General features: G+C 48.1%; 1 protein-coding gene across 1 annotated transcript in view; it reads right to left on the bottom strand.

The window, feature by feature from the left end:
• GON4L (gon-4 like) overlaps positions 1 to 20,425 on the bottom strand; it is a 30,980-nt gene that overhangs the window by 7,423 nt on the left and 3,132 nt on the right. Inside the window, exons 4-24 of the mRNA XM_081968128.1 lie at positions 19,345 to 19,556; positions 18,363 to 18,437; positions 17,222 to 17,272; positions 16,527 to 16,577; positions 15,019 to 15,114; positions 14,638 to 14,754; positions 13,417 to 13,590; positions 12,205 to 12,397; positions 10,744 to 10,845; positions 10,045 to 10,085; positions 9,818 to 9,921; positions 8,448 to 8,646; positions 8,153 to 8,239; positions 7,873 to 8,044; positions 6,880 to 7,024; positions 5,714 to 5,864; positions 4,671 to 4,787; positions 2,794 to 4,440; positions 1,586 to 1,850; positions 910 to 1,091; positions 1 to 187 (exon numbers count right to left, since the gene is read on the bottom strand). The exon at positions 1 to 187 is cut by the window's left edge and continues 11 nt beyond it. Coding sequence (XP_081824254.1) covers positions 1 to 187; positions 910 to 1,091; positions 1,586 to 1,850; positions 2,794 to 4,440; positions 4,671 to 4,787; positions 5,714 to 5,864; positions 6,880 to 7,024; positions 7,873 to 8,044; positions 8,153 to 8,239; positions 8,448 to 8,646; positions 9,818 to 9,921; positions 10,045 to 10,085; positions 10,744 to 10,845; positions 12,205 to 12,397; positions 13,417 to 13,590; positions 14,638 to 14,754; positions 15,019 to 15,114; positions 16,527 to 16,577; positions 17,222 to 17,272; positions 18,363 to 18,437; positions 19,345 to 19,556 — 4,368 coding nt within the window. The remainder of the gene's footprint in view (positions 188 to 909; positions 1,092 to 1,585; positions 1,851 to 2,793; positions 4,441 to 4,670; positions 4,788 to 5,713; positions 5,865 to 6,879; positions 7,025 to 7,872; positions 8,045 to 8,152; positions 8,240 to 8,447; positions 8,647 to 9,817; positions 9,922 to 10,044; positions 10,086 to 10,743; positions 10,846 to 12,204; positions 12,398 to 13,416; positions 13,591 to 14,637; positions 14,755 to 15,018; positions 15,115 to 16,526; positions 16,578 to 17,221; positions 17,273 to 18,362; positions 18,438 to 19,344; positions 19,557 to 20,425) is intronic.

The following is a 20,425-nucleotide window of genomic DNA, read 5'->3' on the forward strand; positions in this document are numbered from 1 at the left end:
CCAGAGCTTGCTCGGGCAACAGGAAGGCCGCGAAATCAGTCAAGAGTTGAGGCCAATCTTGGAGGATGACCCGTAGCCGGGCGTAGAGGTCAACGGCCGTCTGCTTTTGCAGGTTGTTCTCAAATTCGTAAATGTTGCGTAGGAATTCTTCGTATTTGCCCGGAACGAGCTGCAGAGCTTCGCGTACCTGTGGGGTGAAAACAAGAATTAAGTGTTAGTTGGTGGGGGTAGGTTCTGACCGAGGCTCCCCCAAAAGGCACGAGGCAGAGTCCTGGTCCCGACAAAATCCCTTTCGTTAAACGAATGTGAATTCCTCCCCTTCACCTTCAGCCAAGGCCTGGCAAACAGTCTTTCAAAGGTGTATTTATGACCACAGACCTTATCTAGCTTGGAAAGCTGCCATGGAAATATTGTCCAAATGAGGTGCTGTGCAAGGGAAGACTCTGGGCACAGAGTCTCTGAGATTCAGGGACAGATCTTCACACTCCTGAAAGGAATCTAACGACCGAATTGCCTCCTGCAAGCTCCACTCCCCTGTCGCTCCTCTTTTATTCCCTCTGGGAGGGGCCACTCATTGTCCACCTGTGACCTTCTTCCCAAGTCGACCCCTGTTCTTTAGCTGCTCCCTTCGTCTGGCACCTCTGCGCATGCACACATTGGGAAGAGGCTCCAGCTGTTCTTCTGCCTCACTAATGTCTGACATAAAGTCCTTTACTTACGACTGCAATCGGGAGCGGAATTTCCATGGTTAAGCAAAGTGGTTGGGAACTCAGTCCCGTTCGATTTCAATAGCAGGAGCTGGAGCAAAGGATGAGAACTCAACCCATTCCCACGGCGGCTCTCGAACGCAAGGGTAGTTACTCCCTGCCCAACCTTCTAACTAACCGCTCGAGCCGTCGTTCTCCTTACCCTGTTCAGGTACGCCTGGGCGAAAGCAAAGTCCTTCTGCTCACGTAGGGGGTCTCTCTCCAGGATGTCGTCATCGTAAAGGAGGAGGAGCTTGGAGGCGTCTTTGCTGGTGCGGCCACGGCCCCGCTTGGCCCGGGCTCGGTGGGACGCCCGGCTCTTGGCGGCGGTTTTGGGGTTCTCTCCTAAGACAAGGCAGCCAGAGCGAAAGATATGGGAGATCGAGAGAGGATGGGTCTCTCGGGCACTATGGAGTAACCGCGGTGGGGCTCCAGAGCTAGCGGAGTGTTTTTCAATGGCCAGATGCCTTTCCTGTCGCCAGAGCGGAGTTTTGTTTGGCAGATATATTCTTATTGTGCCCAGAGAAATATCTGCCTCTACCTAGGATCGAACTCACAGCCTCCTGATTGTGAGGTGAGACCTCCGCCTCTAGGCCACTGTAGCACTCTCTATTCTAGACTAGAAGACCTCCAAGGTCCCTTCTATTGATTTACCTCCTTTTAATGACCCCCTGATCCCTTGTGGGGTGGACCCTGGGGAACTGAATGGAGCTAGCAGAGTGTTTTCAATGGCCAGATGCCTTTCCTGTTGCCAGAGCGGAGTTTTGTCTCATCATCTTTTGTGATTTTCCGATCTTATCGGAAGGGAGATGAAACCCACCAATTTTAAGAAAGCTCACCTGGAGGGCTGCTACTGGCTTCCACCGTCGGCGCTGGGCAGGTTGAGGCGAGCGAAGAAGCCGTCCCGTCTCCCGGGCCCACAATCTCGTCGGCCATTTCATCCTCCTTCTGTCGGCTCTCCAGAGGTTCTCCTTCCCCTTCTTCCTCCTCCTCCTCTTCCTCCTCCGGCTCCGAGTTCTCTTCCTGCGAGTTTTCCTCCTCCGATTCTCCTTCCTGGCTCAGCCGCCTCTCCGATGCCAGCCAGGTCAATTTCTCCATGGTCTCCTGAAGACACCCCGCCCCACGTCGGAGGCCACATTCAGCACACTGTTGGATCAGGGCCAATCCAAGACCCCTCCCCACTTTGCCCTGCGCCCCCTTATCTGTCCCTCCAAATTAAAACGATGAGAAATGAAAGTTGCCTTTGACCTAGAGAACATATTGCGATTACATCGATTTATAGGCTGAAAGAAGGAGCAGCTTTCCATAAGTGAGTAGATTTGCTTTGAGGATCTGATCGATTAAAAGTTTTGACCCTCAGCTGGGGCCAGATCAATCGATCGGAACAGAGCTGGAAGGGACCATGGAGGTCTTCTAGTCCAGCCCCCCTGCTGGACTAGAAGGAAGGAAAAAAGGAAGGAAGGCGAGAAGGAGGGAATGAGAAAAACAGATAAAAAAAGAGAAAGAAAGAAGAAAGGAGAGAAAAGAAGGAAAGGAAGAAAGGAAGGATATCAGAATAACAGAGCTAGAAGGGACCTTGGAGGTCTTCTAGTCCAACCCGCTGCTCGAGCAGGAGATCCTACACCAAGTAGCTGTTGAATCTCTTCTTAAAAACATTCAGTGATGGAAAAGGAAGGTGAAAGGGAGGGAACGAGAGAGAGAAACAGATAAAAAGAGAGAAAGGAGAGAAAAGAAAGGAAGGAAAGGAAGAAGAAAAGGAGAAGGAAGGAAGGCGAGAGAGAGGGAATGAGAGACAGAAAAAGATAAAAAGAGAGAAAGAAAGAAGAGAGAAAGGAGAGAGAAAAAAGGAAGGAAAAGAAGGAAGGAGAAAGGAATAGCAGAATAACAGAGCTGGAAGGGACCTTGGAGGTCTTCTAGTCCAACCCTCTGCTCAAGCAGGAAGCCCTATCCCATTCCAGACGAGGGGCTGTCCAACCACTTCTTAAAGACCTAAGATAAGGGTCAAGGCAATTCAGGAGGGATTCAGGAAGCCCCACCCTGGTCTTACCTGTAGTTCTGGCACGGAGAGCACCGATTCCTCGGAAGCTGAGGACATCTCGTCTTCCTCATCCTGGATGTAATCATCAAAATCCTCCTCTTCCTCTTCTTCCAGCCCGTCTTTCTCGCCGCCGCCTCCTCCTCCTCCTTCCTGGCCGGCCGTCGCCGCCCCTTCGGGCCGGTTCCCCGTTTCCTCCGCCTTTCCCAAGGAGCTGCCGGCATCCAACGCGGGGCTGCGGCCGCCAAGGCTAGTGGGAGAAGCGTGACTTCCTTCGTCTGTCGCAGGCGCCGCTTGTGGGCCGGCTGAATTGCCGGTTGAGTTGTCGGTCTCCTCTTCTTCCTCCTCCTCCTCGCAGCCATCTTCCAGCTCCTTCTTCACCCCCGAGGCCGTCTCAACCTCCAGGCCTTCCCCGAGGTCCAAAATTAGCTCTTCCTTCATCGGAGAATTGTCTGGGGTTGGATTTGGGGGGACGGCGTCTGCGTTTGAAGACGATGTCTCTTTTGAGGCTTCCAAATCTACCTTGACCAGGTCTCCTAACTCCGCCGTGGGGGAGAAGGGAGCAGGGGCTAAAACCTCAGGAGCTCTGCCTTCGCCCACCTCCACGTAACCCTGAGCGGGAGGTTCTGCCCGGAGCGCAGAGTTAAGATCAGACGACCACGGGCCTCCAGGGGCTTCCTCTGGGCCCGTTTTGGGCTCTGGTGCGTCCCCAGCGGACGTCACGTTGAGCGGTGAAGTGGACTTATCCGAATCTTTGACCAGTGCGGACGCCGGGGTAGAGCCTGAATTGGAAGCGACCACCAAGGGAAGGGCGGGAGAAGCTGCCAAGGGCTGGCTGAGCGGGCAGGAGAAGGGCGCGGGGTTGACCAACAGCGTGGTGATGGGGATGGGCTGCGGGGTCGAAACCGCCCGGGTGGCGGAAAGCGGCTGCAGTACGTTGCAGCTATTGGCGATGCCCAAGACTTTGACCGTCCCGGCAGGAACGGTGAAGATGACGGGGGTTGGATGAAGCAACGGGGCGGCCTTCAGCAAAGGAGCGACTTTGGGCACCTTCTTTTTCTGGTACCCCCTCGGCAGGGGAGACTTCCGGGCATGGTTGGCGGGCAGAGCCGGGAGGATCATTTTGGGGTGGAAAGCAACGGGAAGGGAAGAGACCACGTTTGCGGGCACAGCGGGGGCCAAACGCAGACGGGGGGCCGAGGGCTGAGTGGGGAGGACCCCTTGAAGCTCAAAAGGGGCACCCTGGCTCAGGGCGGAGGGTAGATTCAGGTGGGGCACGGCCGACAATGGCCGGACCAGCGAGGCGGGTTGGGACAAAGGAGAGACGCGAGTTGCCAATTTGCTGGGAGCCGTGGCAGGCAGGGGCTGCTTGGCGCTCATTTTGATGAAGCCGCCCGTCCCGGCCGGGGGCAAGCAAAGGCTCGGTTGGACCAGGAAAGGTTTGCCGGCAGCCGGACGTTGCCATCGCCAAATCCGGCGGCAGAAGCGGCTGCTCAGAGGTCTCAGGATGAGCTGGAGGCCCTCGGGCATGTGCAGAGGGGCTTCGGGGTTGGCGGGATCGGCCGCCTGGCTTCCCGCCTTGGGATCCGCGTCGGGGCCCTGGGAGGCTGCTCTAGCGCGCTGCTGCTCTATGGTCTCTTGAATGGAGGGCATGCTGGCCTGGGAAAAAGAAAGGAGAAGAAGAAATTATATATATGTGTGTGTGTGTGTGTGTGTGTGTGTGTGTGTGTGTGTGTGTGTATTGTATATATATGATTATGTGTGTGGGAAATTGTAATGAAAGAATATAACTACAGGCCTGACACCTGCTGCATCAGTTATCTGTGTGTGCTTCTGGATTTGAGTTTATGCAAAAAACTGACACAAACACACACACACACACTTTTTACCTTTAACCAGAAGGGCAACCGTTGTTCTTCCTGTTCCACGGGGGGCTTCCACTCTCCGGGTTGAATTTCCTCGCAAAGATGGGGCAAAACCGGAAGTTGCTTTGTGGTTTTGTAGTACTAAACATCGCGATAAGATCGGGGGGGGGGAAATAACCGATAAAAGAACAGCTCAATCGGGCTTCTGACCGTGCCTACTGATCTATAGAGATGCAGTCCTCATTGTATGACCGCAATTGAGCCCCTGGTTTCTAAATCAACCAGGATCTGGACGAGAGAGAAGAATTTATATTCATTTGCATCCTTTTAGAGGGTTGTTGAGGCCACTTTGAGTTCTGTGTCCTCAAGGTCACTTTGAGTAGTGCAAATGGGTGTGTCGAAGGCTCAAGTGACCCCCGAGGACACAGACAAACCTCCAAACGACCCTCTAAAAAGATGCAAACGACCAGCTGTCTGCAAGGAGGATCAATCCTTCCATCCCCCACCACCTGGTAAGAGCTGAAGAAGCTTCTTGGATGAGAAGCAAAACGTCTTCAAAAGAAAAAGAAAAAAAACCTCAGAAAATCCAATTGCCTCTTGAAAAAAAAAAAGCATTTTGGGCACAACCCTGACCTTGGCTGATCGAGGATCTCCTTTAGAGAGAGAGATCCCCGTGGGAATTCCTCAACAGACCACAGGTGTCAGGTTTCCCAAAAATGCCCTAATTGATTCACGAGCCCCGGCCCAAACTTCGGAAGAAAACTAGTCATTTATTAGGAGCATTTTTTTGGCAAGACGTTTTTGGCAGTTCAGATCTGAGCCTCGTTTGAATTATCGCTGAACTTTGCCCGTTCCTTCCCTCCCCTCAGTCTGTGTCGTAAATCACATTTGCCAATGAGGTGCACCCCTCCCGAGCCTGCTGCGGTAATCTGGGATGACTTTCGCCGAAAGTAGGCGAGGAATGAGCTCCCCCACCCCCTTTCTCTCACCGTAACGACTTTAGGAATTGACACACGGTTGACTTTAACGTGGTTGCCCCAGAAAAGAAGGTGGGAGTGGAAACTGACCCGGATAATGTTGTCGGGGACACGGTTCATATTCCGGTTCTTGATTCGTCCCGTCAGCTGGTGGGCGGTTTTGGTTGTCAGAAGGTACTTACTGATGAGGGGCTTGGGGAAATCCGTGCCTTCGAAGTGCTTGAGCCCCAGCGCCAACAAGCTGAAACAAGGAAGAGAGTCAGGAAGGGCTGGGGACATACGGTAGTCCCTGACTTGCAGGAGTTTGTTTAGTGACCGTTCAAAAGTTACGACAGCCCTGGCGGAAAAAAGGGGGACTTAGGACGTTTTTAGACCCTTACGATCGTCCCTATCATGATCATTGGGATCAAAATTCAGGTGCCTGGCTCGCATTTATGACGGCCGTGGTGTCCTGTAAATCCCCTTTATGCGACCTTTTGTGAGAACGGAAGTCCACGGGGAAGCCAGATCCACTTAACGACCAGGTCGCTAACTTATCGGCGGCAGTGATTAGTTTAAAAATGATGGAGGGGAAAATCTTGTGAAATCAGGGCTCGCTTAACAAACATTCTCGTGGATTCTTGACTTTGTGGTCGTAAAGTCGAGGATGGTTAGAGTCAGGAAGGACTGGGGTGGGTGGGGAACATAGGAAAAAATACCTCCATCTTTTAAGGAGGAAACCCAGATGGATGGTCCTCGACTTATGATCACGATTGAGCCGATAATTTCGGATGCTAAGCGGGACAGTTGAGTGAACCTTTTGTCCCCATTTAACCACTTTTCTTGCTTCCGTCGTTAAGTGAATTACTGCAGGTATTCAGTTAGTCAGGTATTCAGTTAGTCAGGACAATATATAGAATAGAAATAACAGAAATACAGAATAGAGAATAGAATAGGATTAGAATAGAATTAGAATAGAATAGAAATAGAAGAATAAAACAGAATAAGAAAGAGTAGAATTAGAATTATGATAAAATTAGAAAAGAATAAAACAGAATAGAATTAGAATAGAAATAAAAGAATAAAACAGAATAAGAATAGAATGATGATAGAATTAGAATAGAAATAAAAGAATAAAACAGAAAAGAAGAATACAATAGAATTAGAATAGAATTAGAATGATGATAGAATTAGAATAGAAATAGAAGGATAAAACAGAACAGAACAACAAGAGTTGGAAGGGAATTTCCGCTGCTAAGCAAGGCGGACGCACGTACTTATCTTCTCCTTTGGTGAAGACAATCTTGTCCCGGGGAGTTTTGGCCTTGAAGGAGCAGGTGGGCAGCAGCTCTGGATACAGGAAAACTCTCCGCGTGGCCAAGATCCAGGCCACTTGTTTGGGCAAGCAAGCAAAATCGGTCACTGAAAGAATCGAGAGAGAGAGAGAGAATATTGGAAGAGAAGAAGAGAATCCGTTTTTAATTCCTTCCTTACAAAGTTCAAAAAACGTTCAGGATCAGGGAGGGAGAGGGAGAGAAAGAAAGAGAGACAGACAGAGAGAGACAGACAGACAGACAGACAGACAAAGAAAGAAAGAGAGAGAGAAAGAGAGAGAGACAGAGAGAGACACACACACAGAGAGAAAGAGACAGAGAGACAGAGAGAGAAAGAAAGAAAGACAGAGAGAGACAGAGAGAGAGAGAGACAGAGAAAGAGAGAGAGAAAGAGAGACACAGAGAGTGTGTGTGTGTGAAAGAATCGAGAGAGAATATTGGAAGAGAAGAAGATAATCGTTTTTAATTCCTTCCTTGCAACGTTCAGGACCAGGGAAGAGAGAGAGAGAGAGAGAGAGAGAGAGAGAGAGAGAGTGTCCCAGCATAACTCTAGAACGCCTCGAGCAATTTCAACAAAACTTGGCACACAGAAGACTTAACTCTCTGGAAACAAATACTGTGGGGGTAAAACAGCCCTAACGCCCCTTGGAGTCTGTGTCCTGTTAAGATACAGCCTGTTGTGCCTTAAAATGGCTTCTACCGTACTGCTGTAAAATGGCTTCTACTGTACAGCGCAGTGGAATTGCCATAGTAACAGCTTCACAGTACTCCACAAGGGGGCTCCCTCTGGTAAGGGGGAAAGTCCAACCTTAAAAATTACGTTCGGTCTGGATATTTTCCCCCTATAAATAAATAAATACCCGGGCAACTCCGGGTTATCGCCTGGTTTTTAAATCATTATTAAATTATCTAAATTTAAGAGAGGGGCGGACTCACTGTTCTTTTTGACGGCTTTGCGGGGGCTCCACTCGATCTTGACCTGAGCATGGAAATCCTTGATCAGCTGCAGAGATTCCTTCAAGTTGAAAGGCTGGAAGGAGGTCTGGAACCCGGGGCTGGAAGGCTGGCTGAGGAGGAGGGAGCTCTTGGCAAAGCTTTCCAACTCGTTCTGGGGAAGGGAAAGTGGGGGGAAAAGAGGGTGAAAATCACTCCAGAGGGTGAAGGAGAGAGTAAAGAAGGTTCAAGCAAGCAGGGCAGATATTCCCATCTTCCTTACCAGGAAGAGCCGGGCAGTGCTGGCCTCGGAGCTCAGACTCGGGTTGCAACTGGACAAGAGGTGAACCTGGGTCAGAAGCTGGACGTGCTGGAACGGTCGGGGAGAGAAGGTCAGCGGTCAGCACACACACACACAACCTGTTCCCAAAACAACACCCTCCCGGGGTCGGAAGAGCTAAAGCTTAGGGGCAGCGCCCTGTGGAATGGGGAGAATCCCTCCGGCGAAGGGAAGCCGGGTAGAGGAAGGGCACCCCCCAAAAAAACAAACGAGAACCAGAGGCAACGGGGACCCCAACCTGTTGCATCTGCTGCTGCAGCCTCTTCCTCTGCCCGGCGTCCAGCGCCAGGGTCTGAGCCGCCTTCTCGTTCCGCAGCTTGGATCTCTCCATCTCCTGAGGCAGCTTGATGGTGGACTTCCTCACCCGCAGCTGCTCCAGCTGTTCCTTCACCGTCCGGTGCTGCTCGTTCAGCAGGTTGGCCAGGGGTTCTTCGAACCTGCAGCAAGTAGGTGTAGATGGGGCTGGTGGTACCACTTTTGGGGAGGCCGGCCACCGCGTGCCCTGCTTCTTCTCCCTCCTCCAGAGAACCGGGGTCCTTCTAGAGCAGGGGTCCCTCCCCAAACCTCATGAAATTACATTTAATTTTAATATGTATGTATGTATGTATGTATGTATGTATGTATGTATGTATGTATGTATGTATTGTGTCACAACCCCTGGTATGCCCAAATATGGGAGGGAACACACTGCTTCCCTTTTCTGTCTTTCGGCTCACTCCAGGAGACCATCCAGCCGAAGGACAGAAAGTGGAAGCCGTGTGTTCCCTCCCATATTTGGGCATACCAGAGTTTGTGACACAATACATACATACATACATATGTAAAAAGCAGCTATGTCTCTGTGTACGTGTCCCCCAGCGTGTCTCTGTGTGCGTGTCCCCCAGCATAACTCTGGAACGCCTGGAGCATTTTCAAACAAACTTGGTACACAGATGACTTACTCTCTGGAAAAAAACACTGTGGGGGTAAGACACCTCTAACACTCCTTGTGTGTGTGTGTGTGGGGGGGGGGGTGTTCTGTTATGATGCAGCCTGTTGTGCCTGAAAATGGCTTCTACCGTACGGCCGTAAAATGGCTCCTACCGTACAGCGGTGGAGTTGCCGTGGTAACGGCTCCACAGTACTCCACAAGGGGTCTCCCTCTGGGAAGGTGGAAAATCCCGGCTCCCCGGTTGTAGCTAGGCAGAGGTGATCTTGCCATCCGCTTCTGATACCGCTCAGTCGAGAAGGGAGGCGAAGGCCCAGCCAATTTTACTCTATCTCCCTTCCCAAACAGGGTCGCCGGTCCTTTCGGGCCCCCTGCCCCACAGATAAGGAGACCTCTGTAAGGCTCAACTGAGTTAAAAAAAACTGCAGTCTTCTAGCCAGAGGAGGCTTTTTCTAACTCAGTCTCAAGGCTAAGGGACCAAAGTTAAGCCATGCTTGGATTCTCCAAGCAGCGCCCAGGAGAAGCTCCGTGGAACTTCAACTCCCAGTGTTGTGTCCCACCAGAGGCCAGCATAGCTGGCGGCTGATTCGGACAGGGAGGAAGGTTGGGGAGGAACCTGGGCCAGTCCTGGAGTCTGGGGAAGGCTCATGAATATAAAAGGGCAGGTGAGGCTGTCCTACCTGAGCACCTGAGGGGTATTAAAATTGGGCCGGGCCTCAGCCGTGCCCTCTTCGTCCTCCAGCCCATCATCCTCCACATTGGGGAAGCCGATTTCATCCTGAAACTGAATTTGGATAATTGAGTTGACAAGCAGGCATAGATTTTTACAACACGGGGAGCGATGGTTCCCTTGAGGACTAGCGACTTCCCTTGGATTCGTTCCAACAGGGGGGCTGGGAAGACTCACCGTTTCAAACAGCTCCTCCATCAGCTCGTTCACTTCTTTCTCTGCGGGACACAAAACGGGGGGGGGGGAGTCAGTGAAATCACCTGTATCCTGACTTCTCTACGTCTTAAAAACATCTGAAAAGTTGTTTAACAAAGTTATAGACAGATAGACACTGTAGATAGATAAAGAGATAATAAAAAGATATGGATGGATGGATGGATGGATGGATGGATGGATGGATGGATGGATAGATAGATAGATAGATAGATAGATAGATAGATTAGATAGATAGACAGATAGATTATATAGATAGATGATAGCTAGCTAGATAGCTAGATGAGAATAATAGACAGATAATAGATAGATAGATAGATAGATAGATTAGATAGATAGATTAGATAGATTAGATAGATAGATTAGATAGATTAGACAGATTAGATAGATTAGATAGATAGATGATAGATAGATAGATAGATAGATAGATAGATAGATAGATAGATAGATGATAGATAGATAGGTAGATAGATAGATGATAGATAGATTAGATAGACAGATAGATTAGGTAGATGATAGATAGATGGGTGGATGTGATAGATAGATGATAGATAGATAGATAGATAGATAGATAGATAGATAGATAGATAGATAGATAGATAAATAGATAGGGCTGTATTGTGGTTATAAGTCGAGGACTAGCTGTAGATAAGGGGAACGTACTTGTGATTCTGACGGCACGGTCGTTCCTGAAGTCTTCCGTGTCGGGTTCATCCAGATCTTCCAAAAAATTATATTCGGGATCGTCCTCATCATCGGCTTCATCTAGAAGAGGGGAAAAAAGGCAGTTATCCTAACAAGATAATTCTTCCTTTTTCGATGCTTCGGGAAAAAACGACCCAACCAGGCGAAAATGCAAATTTCTCTTTAAATGCAAGGAACAAATTCCTCAATTAAATGCATAATGGAGTCCAGTATTTCTGTTGTTAAGTGAAACATTTGTTAATTGAGCTTCGCCCCGTTTTACGACCTTTCTTGCCACTGCTGTTAAGTGAATCCCTTGCCGCCGACAAGTTAGTAACCCGGCCATTAAGTGAATCTGGCTTCGCTTGTTAAAAGGTTGCAAAAGCGGGTCACATGACCCGCTCTGAGACCTAGCAACCATCGTAAGTATGAGTCAGTTTGCCAAGTGTCTGAATTTGGATCACCTGACCACGGGGACACTGAGAAACCTCCAAGTGGCCTCAACGACCCTCTAAAAAGGGTCGCAAATGACCAGCTGCCTGCATCTTTCGTTCCCCACACCTCCAGTCAGAACTGAAGAAGCTTCTTGGAGGAGAAGCGAAACGCCTTCAAAAGAAAAGAACCAAGTTTTTGCCCAAAAATAGAAAAATAAAGAGACTCCCTCGGAACAAGAAATAATAAATAAGATACTGACGTGCAACAGGCTGACTCTAGAACTCAAAAACGAGACGGAATATCACAAAATCTGCGACAAATGGTTAGAAATGAAGGGAAAAGGACAGGATAGAAAAACAGAGACAAGTTAAGAATTGGGAAATGTGGGATTAAGAATGTGTGACAGGTAGGAATTGGATATGTACTTGTAATCGTATAAAAGAAAGGATCAACGGAGGAGAAATCTGACTGACTATACCTACCTACGTAATGCATATAAAATGCAATCGTTGTAAGATCAAATCACTACATGGAAACATTTATGCCAGAAATGTCGCACTGTCTCCAATGTTTTCTAATCTTTATCTAATAAAAAACTTAAAAAAGAAAAAAAACAAGAAAGCCCAGTTGACTCCTGAAAAAAAACGCACCTTTGGGACAGAATAATACAAACTAGCCATTTCTATTTTTTTTTAAAAAAATCAGCCTAATCCAGTGGTCGGCAACCTTAAGCACTCAAAGGGCCACAAAAGTCCTAAACGGAAGCCCCTCCGTTCAATTCTGGAGCCGACCGGAAGTCCAGTTTCCCCTACCATAGAGGAGTCTCCTCCTAGCGCAGCGTCCTTTTTCCTCTACCTGTCCTAACTGAAAGCCCTATCAATTGTGGAGCTGAGCAGAAGAGGGATGGAAGAACCATATGTGGCTCCAGAGCCACAGGTTGCAGCCCCCTGGTCTCATCAGTAAAACCCAAACTCGAAGTTTCATCGTCTTCCACCTCAAACTTGCCTTCGTTTTCCACGTCGTCGTTCATCAGCCCGCCCAGCCATCGCTTCCAGTCTTCGTCGTCCGCCGTATTGGGGTCGTACATGTCCGGAGTGATATCCGGAGCCCGAAGCTCGGCCTCCAGTTGACCGAGGGGCACATCCTTCAGGGGTCTCTTGGATCGGGTACGGAAGGCAATTAAGCTGTCTTCCAGAGGCTGGGAAGGAAAGTGAGAGTCTAACGTTGGAAGAGGTTCTCGCGAGAACAGTTCCCGCAGTCTTCTTTAACGAGATTTATTGAGGTGAGAACGAGGCGGTGAAAAAAATTCCTGGCAATGGAAGCATTTCCCATTCACAACGAATAATCATCTAGACACGAAAGGCAGCCGGTTGACTTTTGGCCAATCATCAAGAGGCTGACAGTGAGAACAATTAACCAGTGGAAGAGCTTGCCACCAGAAGCTGTCCAACGTTTTTCGAGCGAAGCAAAGACAAGGAGAAAAAAATCTGTGGTTGAATTTCATTCAGATTATTTGAGATTCTCTTTCAATGGATGCCTTTGTGAATAAGAGTGGGGGCGAGGCTGGGTTGAGTGAGAGCTTAGCCCTAGAATATAGAATAACAGAGTTGGAAGGGACCTTGGAGGTCATCTAGTCCAACCCCCTGCTTAGGCAGGAAACCTTACACCACTTCAGACAAATGGATAATCCAACATCTTCTTAAAGACTTCCAGTGTTGGGGCATTCACAACTTCTGGAGGCAACTTCTGTTCCACTGATTAATTGTTCTAACTGTCAGGAAATTTCTCCTTAGTTCTAAGTTGCTTTTCTCCTTGATTAGTTTCCACCCATTGCTTCTTGTCCTGCCTTCAGGTGCCTTGGATAATAGTTTGACTCCCTCTTCTTTGTGGCAACCCCTGAGATATTGGAAGACTGCTATCATTTCTCCCCTAGTCCTTCTTTTCATTAAACTAGACATCCCCAGTTCCTGCAACCGTTCTTCATATGTTTTAGTCTCCAGTCCCCTAATCCTCTTTGTTGCTCTTCTCTGCACTCTTTCTAGAGTCTCCGCATCTTTTCTACATCGTGGTGACCAAAACTGGATGCAAATATTCCAAGTGTGGCCTTCCCAAGGCCTTATAAAGTGGGATTAACCCTTCACCTGATCTTGATTCTATCCCTCTGTTGATGCAGCCTAAAACTTTCATTTTGGGGGAGAGATATTTGGTAGGTCTTACCTGGTAGGCATCCATGCAGACGGGGCTGGAGGCCAGTTCTTCGTCCACCGCATGGAGCTTCTCCATGAAGACGGTGTCCTTGTTCTGCTTGGGCTTGGGGGGCGGTGGGGGGCCCATAGGGATGACCTCGGCGCTGATGTGTCGCTGGGCAGGAGGGCTGGTCTCCTTCTCGGCCTGGACAAGAGAAACTGGCACAGCTTAGGGGCTGAGTCGTTAAAAGGCTTCTAAGCTCATTCCTTACAGGGAGTCCTCGCGCTTACGACCGCAACGGGGCCCCGAAATTTATGCCGCCGAGTGAGATGCTCGCGAAGGGAGCCTTGCCTTTTCTCACTGTGTTTATTTCATTTCATTGATTTATTTGGGAGATTTATATTACCGCCTATCCACCCATGGCAACTCGAGGCAGCTTACAAGAATGTAAAACCTCCTATATAAAAGCAATAAAACTCTATAATAACGCTTCTTAAAAACTTAAAAGAAGTCATATAATAATGAATTAACCTAATAAAATCACCCCCTTCGCCCCGGTTGAATCGCTGATTAAGGGAGTCGCTGCAGTGGTTAAGTTAGCAACACGGTCGTTAAGCGAATCCGAGGTTCCCCGTGGACTCGGCTTGAACGACGGTCGCAAAAGGGGATTGCGTGACACAAACACTGCGGCCGTCGTAAATGTGAGTCGCTGGCCAAGCATCCGAATGCAAATCGCTTGACCGTGGGATGTCGCCACGGTCGCAAGTGTGAAACACATTCGTAAGTCGAATGTGAATTTTTTTCCACATTTCCCTTAATTTTTTTCGGTGCCATTGCAAATTTGGACAGTCGCTAAACGAACGCTTGGCATCCGGGGACGACCTCCATCGTATATGACGTACTCCCCGACTTACAACCGTTCGAAAACGGTGCTGAAAAAAGTGACACACAACTCGTCTTCTTGGGAACACCGTAAAAGTAGATCTTGACTGACACTCGTTCGCTTTAGCGGCCATTCAAAGTTACAACGGCACTGGGGAGGGAGAAGTGACTTAGTGCCGTGTTTCACACTTACGACGGGGGCAGCATTCCAGGGTCACTGGATCGCCATTGATACAACTTTCCCAGCCGGATCAAACTCAAGGGGGAAAACCGGATTTGCTTAAGGACTGCCTGAGTCACTTAACGGCGGCCGTGCTCCGCTAAACAACCAGAGCAAGGAGGAAAGCAGAGGATGGAGGAAGCGCTTACCTCCAAGGGGGGCCCGCCTTCCTCGTCCGTCTCCACTGTATCCGACTGTCTCCAACGACAACGCTTGGACCCCCGGGGGGACGAGGTGTTGCTTTCTACATCGCTCTCCAATAAACTCTGGGGTGGGGGGGTGGGAGAGAGAAGAAACAAGGAATCAGATGGTGTGAGTGTGCTTGTGTGTTATTGACTATGGCTGCTAGTAGTTTGACTCCCCTGGTCGTGAGTTCGATGCTAGGTAGAGGCAGATATTTCTCTCTCTGGGCATGTATCTGCTGGGGGGAAAAAAACTCTCCACTGGCGACAGGAAGGGCATCTGGCCAGTAAAAACATTCACCCCCCATTCAGTTGCCCACTCCATCCCTCTGCACTTGTAGAGCGTACCTCTTCTGCCGTTTCATCTTCTTCGTCCTCTTCCGGTTGGTACTCCTCATCGGACGAATCGTCGTCTTCGAGAGGGATGTCGACGAACTGAGGGGCCTGCAGCGATGGGCAAGAGGGAGGGGGGGCAAGAAAAAGGAAGAAGGGCAGAAAGGTGAGTTTTCCCAGAGAGAAAAGAGGGCGGTTGGTGGGAGGGAGGGAGGCGCTTTCGTGGCTTGGTGGAGCGGGCAAGGCAGAGAGGGTGAATTTTAATTTAATTTAATCTTCGGGTTTTCCCATCCTGCAAAACTTTAAAAGAGTTTATGGAAGAGACTCTTTGTGGGGTCCTGGGGGGGGGGGGGGGTCTCTGAGGTTGGTGGTTTCTCCAGCACTGATGCCGTTACCTAGATGGGCCGTGAGAGGTCTGCAAGGAAAGCAATCCGGCTCAAGAGAGCACTATCCTTCCCTTTCTCGTTCTCCTCTGCTCTGCAAAAAAAAAAACCCTTCCTTGAAGCGCTGATGAGGTTACCTAGTTGGGTGGTGAAACGTCTGGCATAAAACCACCAAGCTCAGAGAGAATCCAGGACCCCAAACCCCTCCTCTCCCTTTCCTCCTCCTCCCTGCAAACCCCTCTCCCTTCTAGTGTTACCTAGCTGGGTCATGAAACGTCTGCCAGAAAACCACCAAGCTCAGAGAGCACCAAGGGAAACAGTCTTCCTCCTCTTCTCTGCAAACCCCACTCCCTTCTAGCACTGATTGTGTTACCTAGCTGGGTAATGAAACGTCTGCCAGAAAACCACCAAGCTCAGAGAGCACCAAAGACCACACAGTTCTCCTCTTCTTTTCCTCCTTCTCTGCAAACCTCTCTCTCCTCTAGTACTGATGATGTTCCCTAGCTGGGTGATAAAATGTCTGCAAGGAAAGAGCTAAGCACAGGGCGCACCAAGGACCCCACAGTCTCCTCCTCTTCCCTCCTGCAAACCCTCCTCCCGTCTAGCACTGATGGTGTTCCCTAGTTGGGTCATGAAACGTCTGCAAGAAACCCTCCCAGCTCAGAGAGCCAAAAAGGCCATAAAGACATTCTCCTCCCCCTCCTTCTCTTCCTCCTCTGCATCCTCCTCCTCCTCTCCACAAACCCCTTTCCCTTCTACATTGACGATGTTACCCAGTTAGGTCATGAAACGCCTGCAGGAAAACCACAGAGCTTAGAGAACACCAAGGACCCCTCATTTCTCCTCCTCCCATCCTCTCCTTCTCCTCCTTTCCCCCCACGCCTCCTCTCCACAACCCCCATTTCCTTCTAGCACTGATGGCATTACCTAGTAGGGTCATGAAACGTCTGCAGGGAAATCACCCAGCTCAAAGAGCACCGAGGACCCCACAGAGAAAAGAATTCGCGAACCCATCCCTACGAGCGTAGCAAATTCCTGCATTTTTCAGATTCTTTTATGGGCTTCTACTCCCAACGTTTAAAAGGACAATAAAAGTCCTGCCAGAGTCGATGATCAAAAAAAGATCTCAAGAGGGCTCACCTTGACTTCGTTGGCTTTCTTGATGGGAGAAATATTCCACGTTGGAATCACCTGAGGAGGCAAGAAGTATGATTGGCACCCTCTGCCATCAAACACTAATAATAATAATAATAATAATAATAATAATAATAATAATAATAATAATAATAATAATAATAATAATGGAGTGAATTCTACGCAGGACCTGCCTCCAGTTCATTCGTGCGTTCATTTATAATTAGATTTATAATTTAGATTTATTTATAATTAGAACTTTCCAAAAAGGGCCCCACATTTATCCAAGCCGTTTGAGAAAACAGGGGAAATCTGTTGCCTTATCTTATAATATTAATAAATAAAACAAAAGCAAGCCACTTTGGGCCAATCACCAGGAGACGGGGAGTTCTAGTCCCGCCTTAGGCACGAAAGGCAGCTGGGTGACTTTGGGCCAATCACCAGGAGACAGGGAGTTCTAGTCCCGCCTTAGACGTGAAAGGCAGCTGGGTGACTTTGGGCCAGTCCCTCTCTCTCAGCCCAACAAACCTCACAGGGTTGTTGTTGTCGAGGGGAAAATTGGAGGAGGAAGGGATATTTTTGGTGTTCACCACCTTGAATTATTTACAAGAATAATAAAAGCGGGATAGAAATCAATATTTTTAAACCCCACAATGTAGGTATAGGTACGAACGAATGAGCTGCTATTATATTTTACTTACCACCCCTTTCTCTACCACTTCTTTCAGCTTGGACCGTGTCATTTTGGGCTCCTGAATTGGGGGAAGGGGGAAAAGGAAAGAAAGAGAGAGAGTAAGAGAAAGAGAGAGAGAGAGAGAGAGAAAGTGGATAAGAGAAAGAGAAACAGAAATAAAGAAAGAAGAGAGGGAAAGAGAAAAAAGAGAAAGAGAAAGAAATAGAGAGAAAAAGAGAATGGGAAAGAGAGAGAAAGCAAGGAGAGACAAATGGGGAGCGAGAGGGAAAGAGAATGAGTGAGAATAAGAGAAAGAAAGAAAGAAAGAAAGAAAGAAAGAAAGAAAGAAAGAAAGAAAGAAAGAGAGAGCCAGAGATAAAGAAAGAAGGAGAGAGGAAAAGAGAAATAGAGAAAGAATGAGAGAAAAAAGAGAAAGGGGAAGAAAGAGAGGGAAAGAGAGAAAAAGAGGAGAGACAAATGGGGAGCGGGAGGGAAAGAGAATGAGAGAGTAAGAGAAAGAAAGAGAAAGAGACAGAGATAAAGAAAGTAGGAGAGAGGGAAAGAGAGAAAGGGGAAGAATGAGAGAAAAAAGAGAAAGGGGAAGAGAGGGAAAGAGAGAAAAAGAGAAAGGGAGGAGACACAAATGGGGAGCGAGAGGGAAAAAGAACGAGTGAAAGAGTAAGAGAAAGAGAGACAGAGATAAAGAAAGTAGGAGAGAGGGAAAGAGAGAAAGGGGAAGAATGAGAGAAAAAAGAGAAAGGGGAAGAAAGAAAGGGAAAGAGAGAAAAGGAGGAGAGACAAATGGGGAGCGAGAGGGAAAAAGAACGAGTGAAAGAGTAAGAGAAAGAGAGACAGAGATAAAGAAGGAGGGAGAGAAGGAAAGAGAAAAAGAGAAAGAATGAGAGAAAAAAGAGAAAGGGGAAGAAAGAGAGGGAAAGAGAGAAAAAGAGAAAGAGAAGAGAGAGAAGGACAGAGAAAAAGAAAGAGGGAGAGGGGAAAAATGAGAGCGAAAGAGACAAAAAGAAATAGAAGAGGAAGAGAGAGAGAGAGAGAAAGATGGAGCAAAGAGTTGTTTAATTAAATTATGATTAGACCTGCTGAGATACAGACCCCATCTGAAAATTGCTTCCTCCCCCCTTCTCTTCTCTTCCAACGGCCCCCAGACTCACAAAAACAGGGGCATCTTCTGTCTCGCTGATGGCGGCTTTCATCATGGCCACCACGTGCTCGTTGGTGATGACTTCCTGCAGGGACGGGGGGAAAAAATTAAGAGTTTCTCACCTTGATGACTTCCAAGCCAGGAAAAGACGCTTGTGGGCCTTCAACCAGCCCCATGAGTCACAGCGGCTACAGAATTTGGGGGGGGGGGGGGAGGGAGGAGGAATAATCAACCACAGGTATTCCTCAACTTACGACCATCACGGAGCCCCAAATCTCCCTTGCAAAGTAACGGAAAGAGAAGGTTGGCGACCGTTTGTGCCACAGTTTTAAGGGTATCGCTGCAGCCATTAAGCAGGTGATGCGGTCGTTAAGGAAATCAGGCCTCCCCTATCGGCTTTTGGTTCAATGGGAGCTTGAGAAGACTACAAAGGGTGATCACACACGACTTGCGACTGTCGTAAGTTGTAACACGCCGAGCGTCCAAATCTTGGCCAGCGGCCACAAGGAAACGGTCCTCGACTTACGACCGCGATTGAGCCCAGTATTTCGGTGGCTAAGTGAGGCGTTTGCCCAGGGAGTTTTGCCCCTGTGGTATGAGCTCTCCCACCACGGTTGCTAAGCGAATCGCTGCCTTTGTTAAATTAGCCACGCGGTCGTTAAGCGAACCCAGATTTCCGTCATGGGCTTTCGTCGTGAGAAGTTCACAGAAAGGGGATCACGCTGACCGTCATAAATGTGAGTCAGCTACCAAGCGTCTGAATTTTGATCACACGGCTAAGCTGCAACGGTCGTTGAGTGTGAAAAACAGTCAATTTCAGTGGCGTTGTCACTAAACGAATGGTGGTTTTAAGTCGAGGGCTACCTGTGTTAAGTCATCTTTTTTTCCCAGGGCTGCTCTAACTTTGGACAATCGATAAAGGAATTGTTGTAAGTCGAGGACGACCTTGTTCACAGACCGACCCCATCCCATCAGCCGCTGTCCGAACTTACGTGAAGTATGTTGCGTACGTTGACGGCTGTCAAATTGTGCTGCTTCGCCCCGTCTTCCAGCGTCCGGTCCAAGGTTTCGTCCAATTTGAGGTCACAAGCTAAAGTCCTTCCTCCTCCTCCTCTTCCTCCTCCTTCGTCTTCCCCGGGCGACTTCCCTTCCCATTGCCTTTTAACTCCCTTTCGCCTGGGTTTTTTCCCTCCTTCTCGTTCATCTGCAAATGGGGGGGGGGGGGGGGAGATTGCAAATTCATTTAGCAACAGAAATTTGACTCAATTGATTGAAAATCCAAGAAGCAGACGCAGGCAGAGATAAAGATTTAAGAGAGGAATTTGGAAGGCAAGTAAAAAAAAAGAAAAGCACAGCAATTAAAGTATTGAAGCTGGCAAGAGGCGATGGGTAGACGATTTCTCTTTGTTGTTGTTTTGATTTCCTTTTCCTTTTCCCTCTTTCTTTTAAATGATAGCAATTAAAGTATTAAAGCGGTAAGAGGCGATGGATAGATTATTTCCTTTTTTATTATTGTTTTACTTTTACTTTTCCCTCTCTTTCTTTTAAAGTATAGCAATTAAAGTATTAAAGCGGGTAAGAGGCGATGGATAGATGATTTTCTTTATTGTTTTGATTTCCTTTTCCTTTTCCCTCTCTTTCTTGTAAAGCATAGCAATTAAAGTATTAAGGCGGGTAAGAGGCGATGGACAGATGGCTTCTCTTTTTTGTTGTTCTGATTTGCTTTTCCTTTTCTCTCTGTCTCTCTTTTTTAGGTAGGTGACATGATTAGAAATTAGATAGGAAAGAAAGAAAAAGTATTTTAATAAAGGGTGACATGATTAAAAGCTAGGATAAGTGATAGAAATAAGAGAAGGGGGAATATTAGTGTATAGATAAGATGAAAGTAATAACAAGGGAAAACGTGGAATAATGATAGACTGCAACCTAATATAAATGTGTATTATTATTATTATTATTAGAAATACATAAGTTGATTGAATGTAATAACTATGATTAACCTTTTTAGTTTTATTGACACCCAAGTGACGCAGTGTTCACTCATTGATTTGATATATTTATAAAAAATAAAAA

The sequence above is a fragment of the Natrix helvetica genome (genome assembly GCF_964273705.1).
Source record: "Natrix helvetica genome assembly, chromosome: 16".
NCBI classification, from domain to species: Eukaryota; Metazoa; Chordata; class Lepidosauria; order Squamata; family Natricidae; genus Natrix; species Natrix helvetica.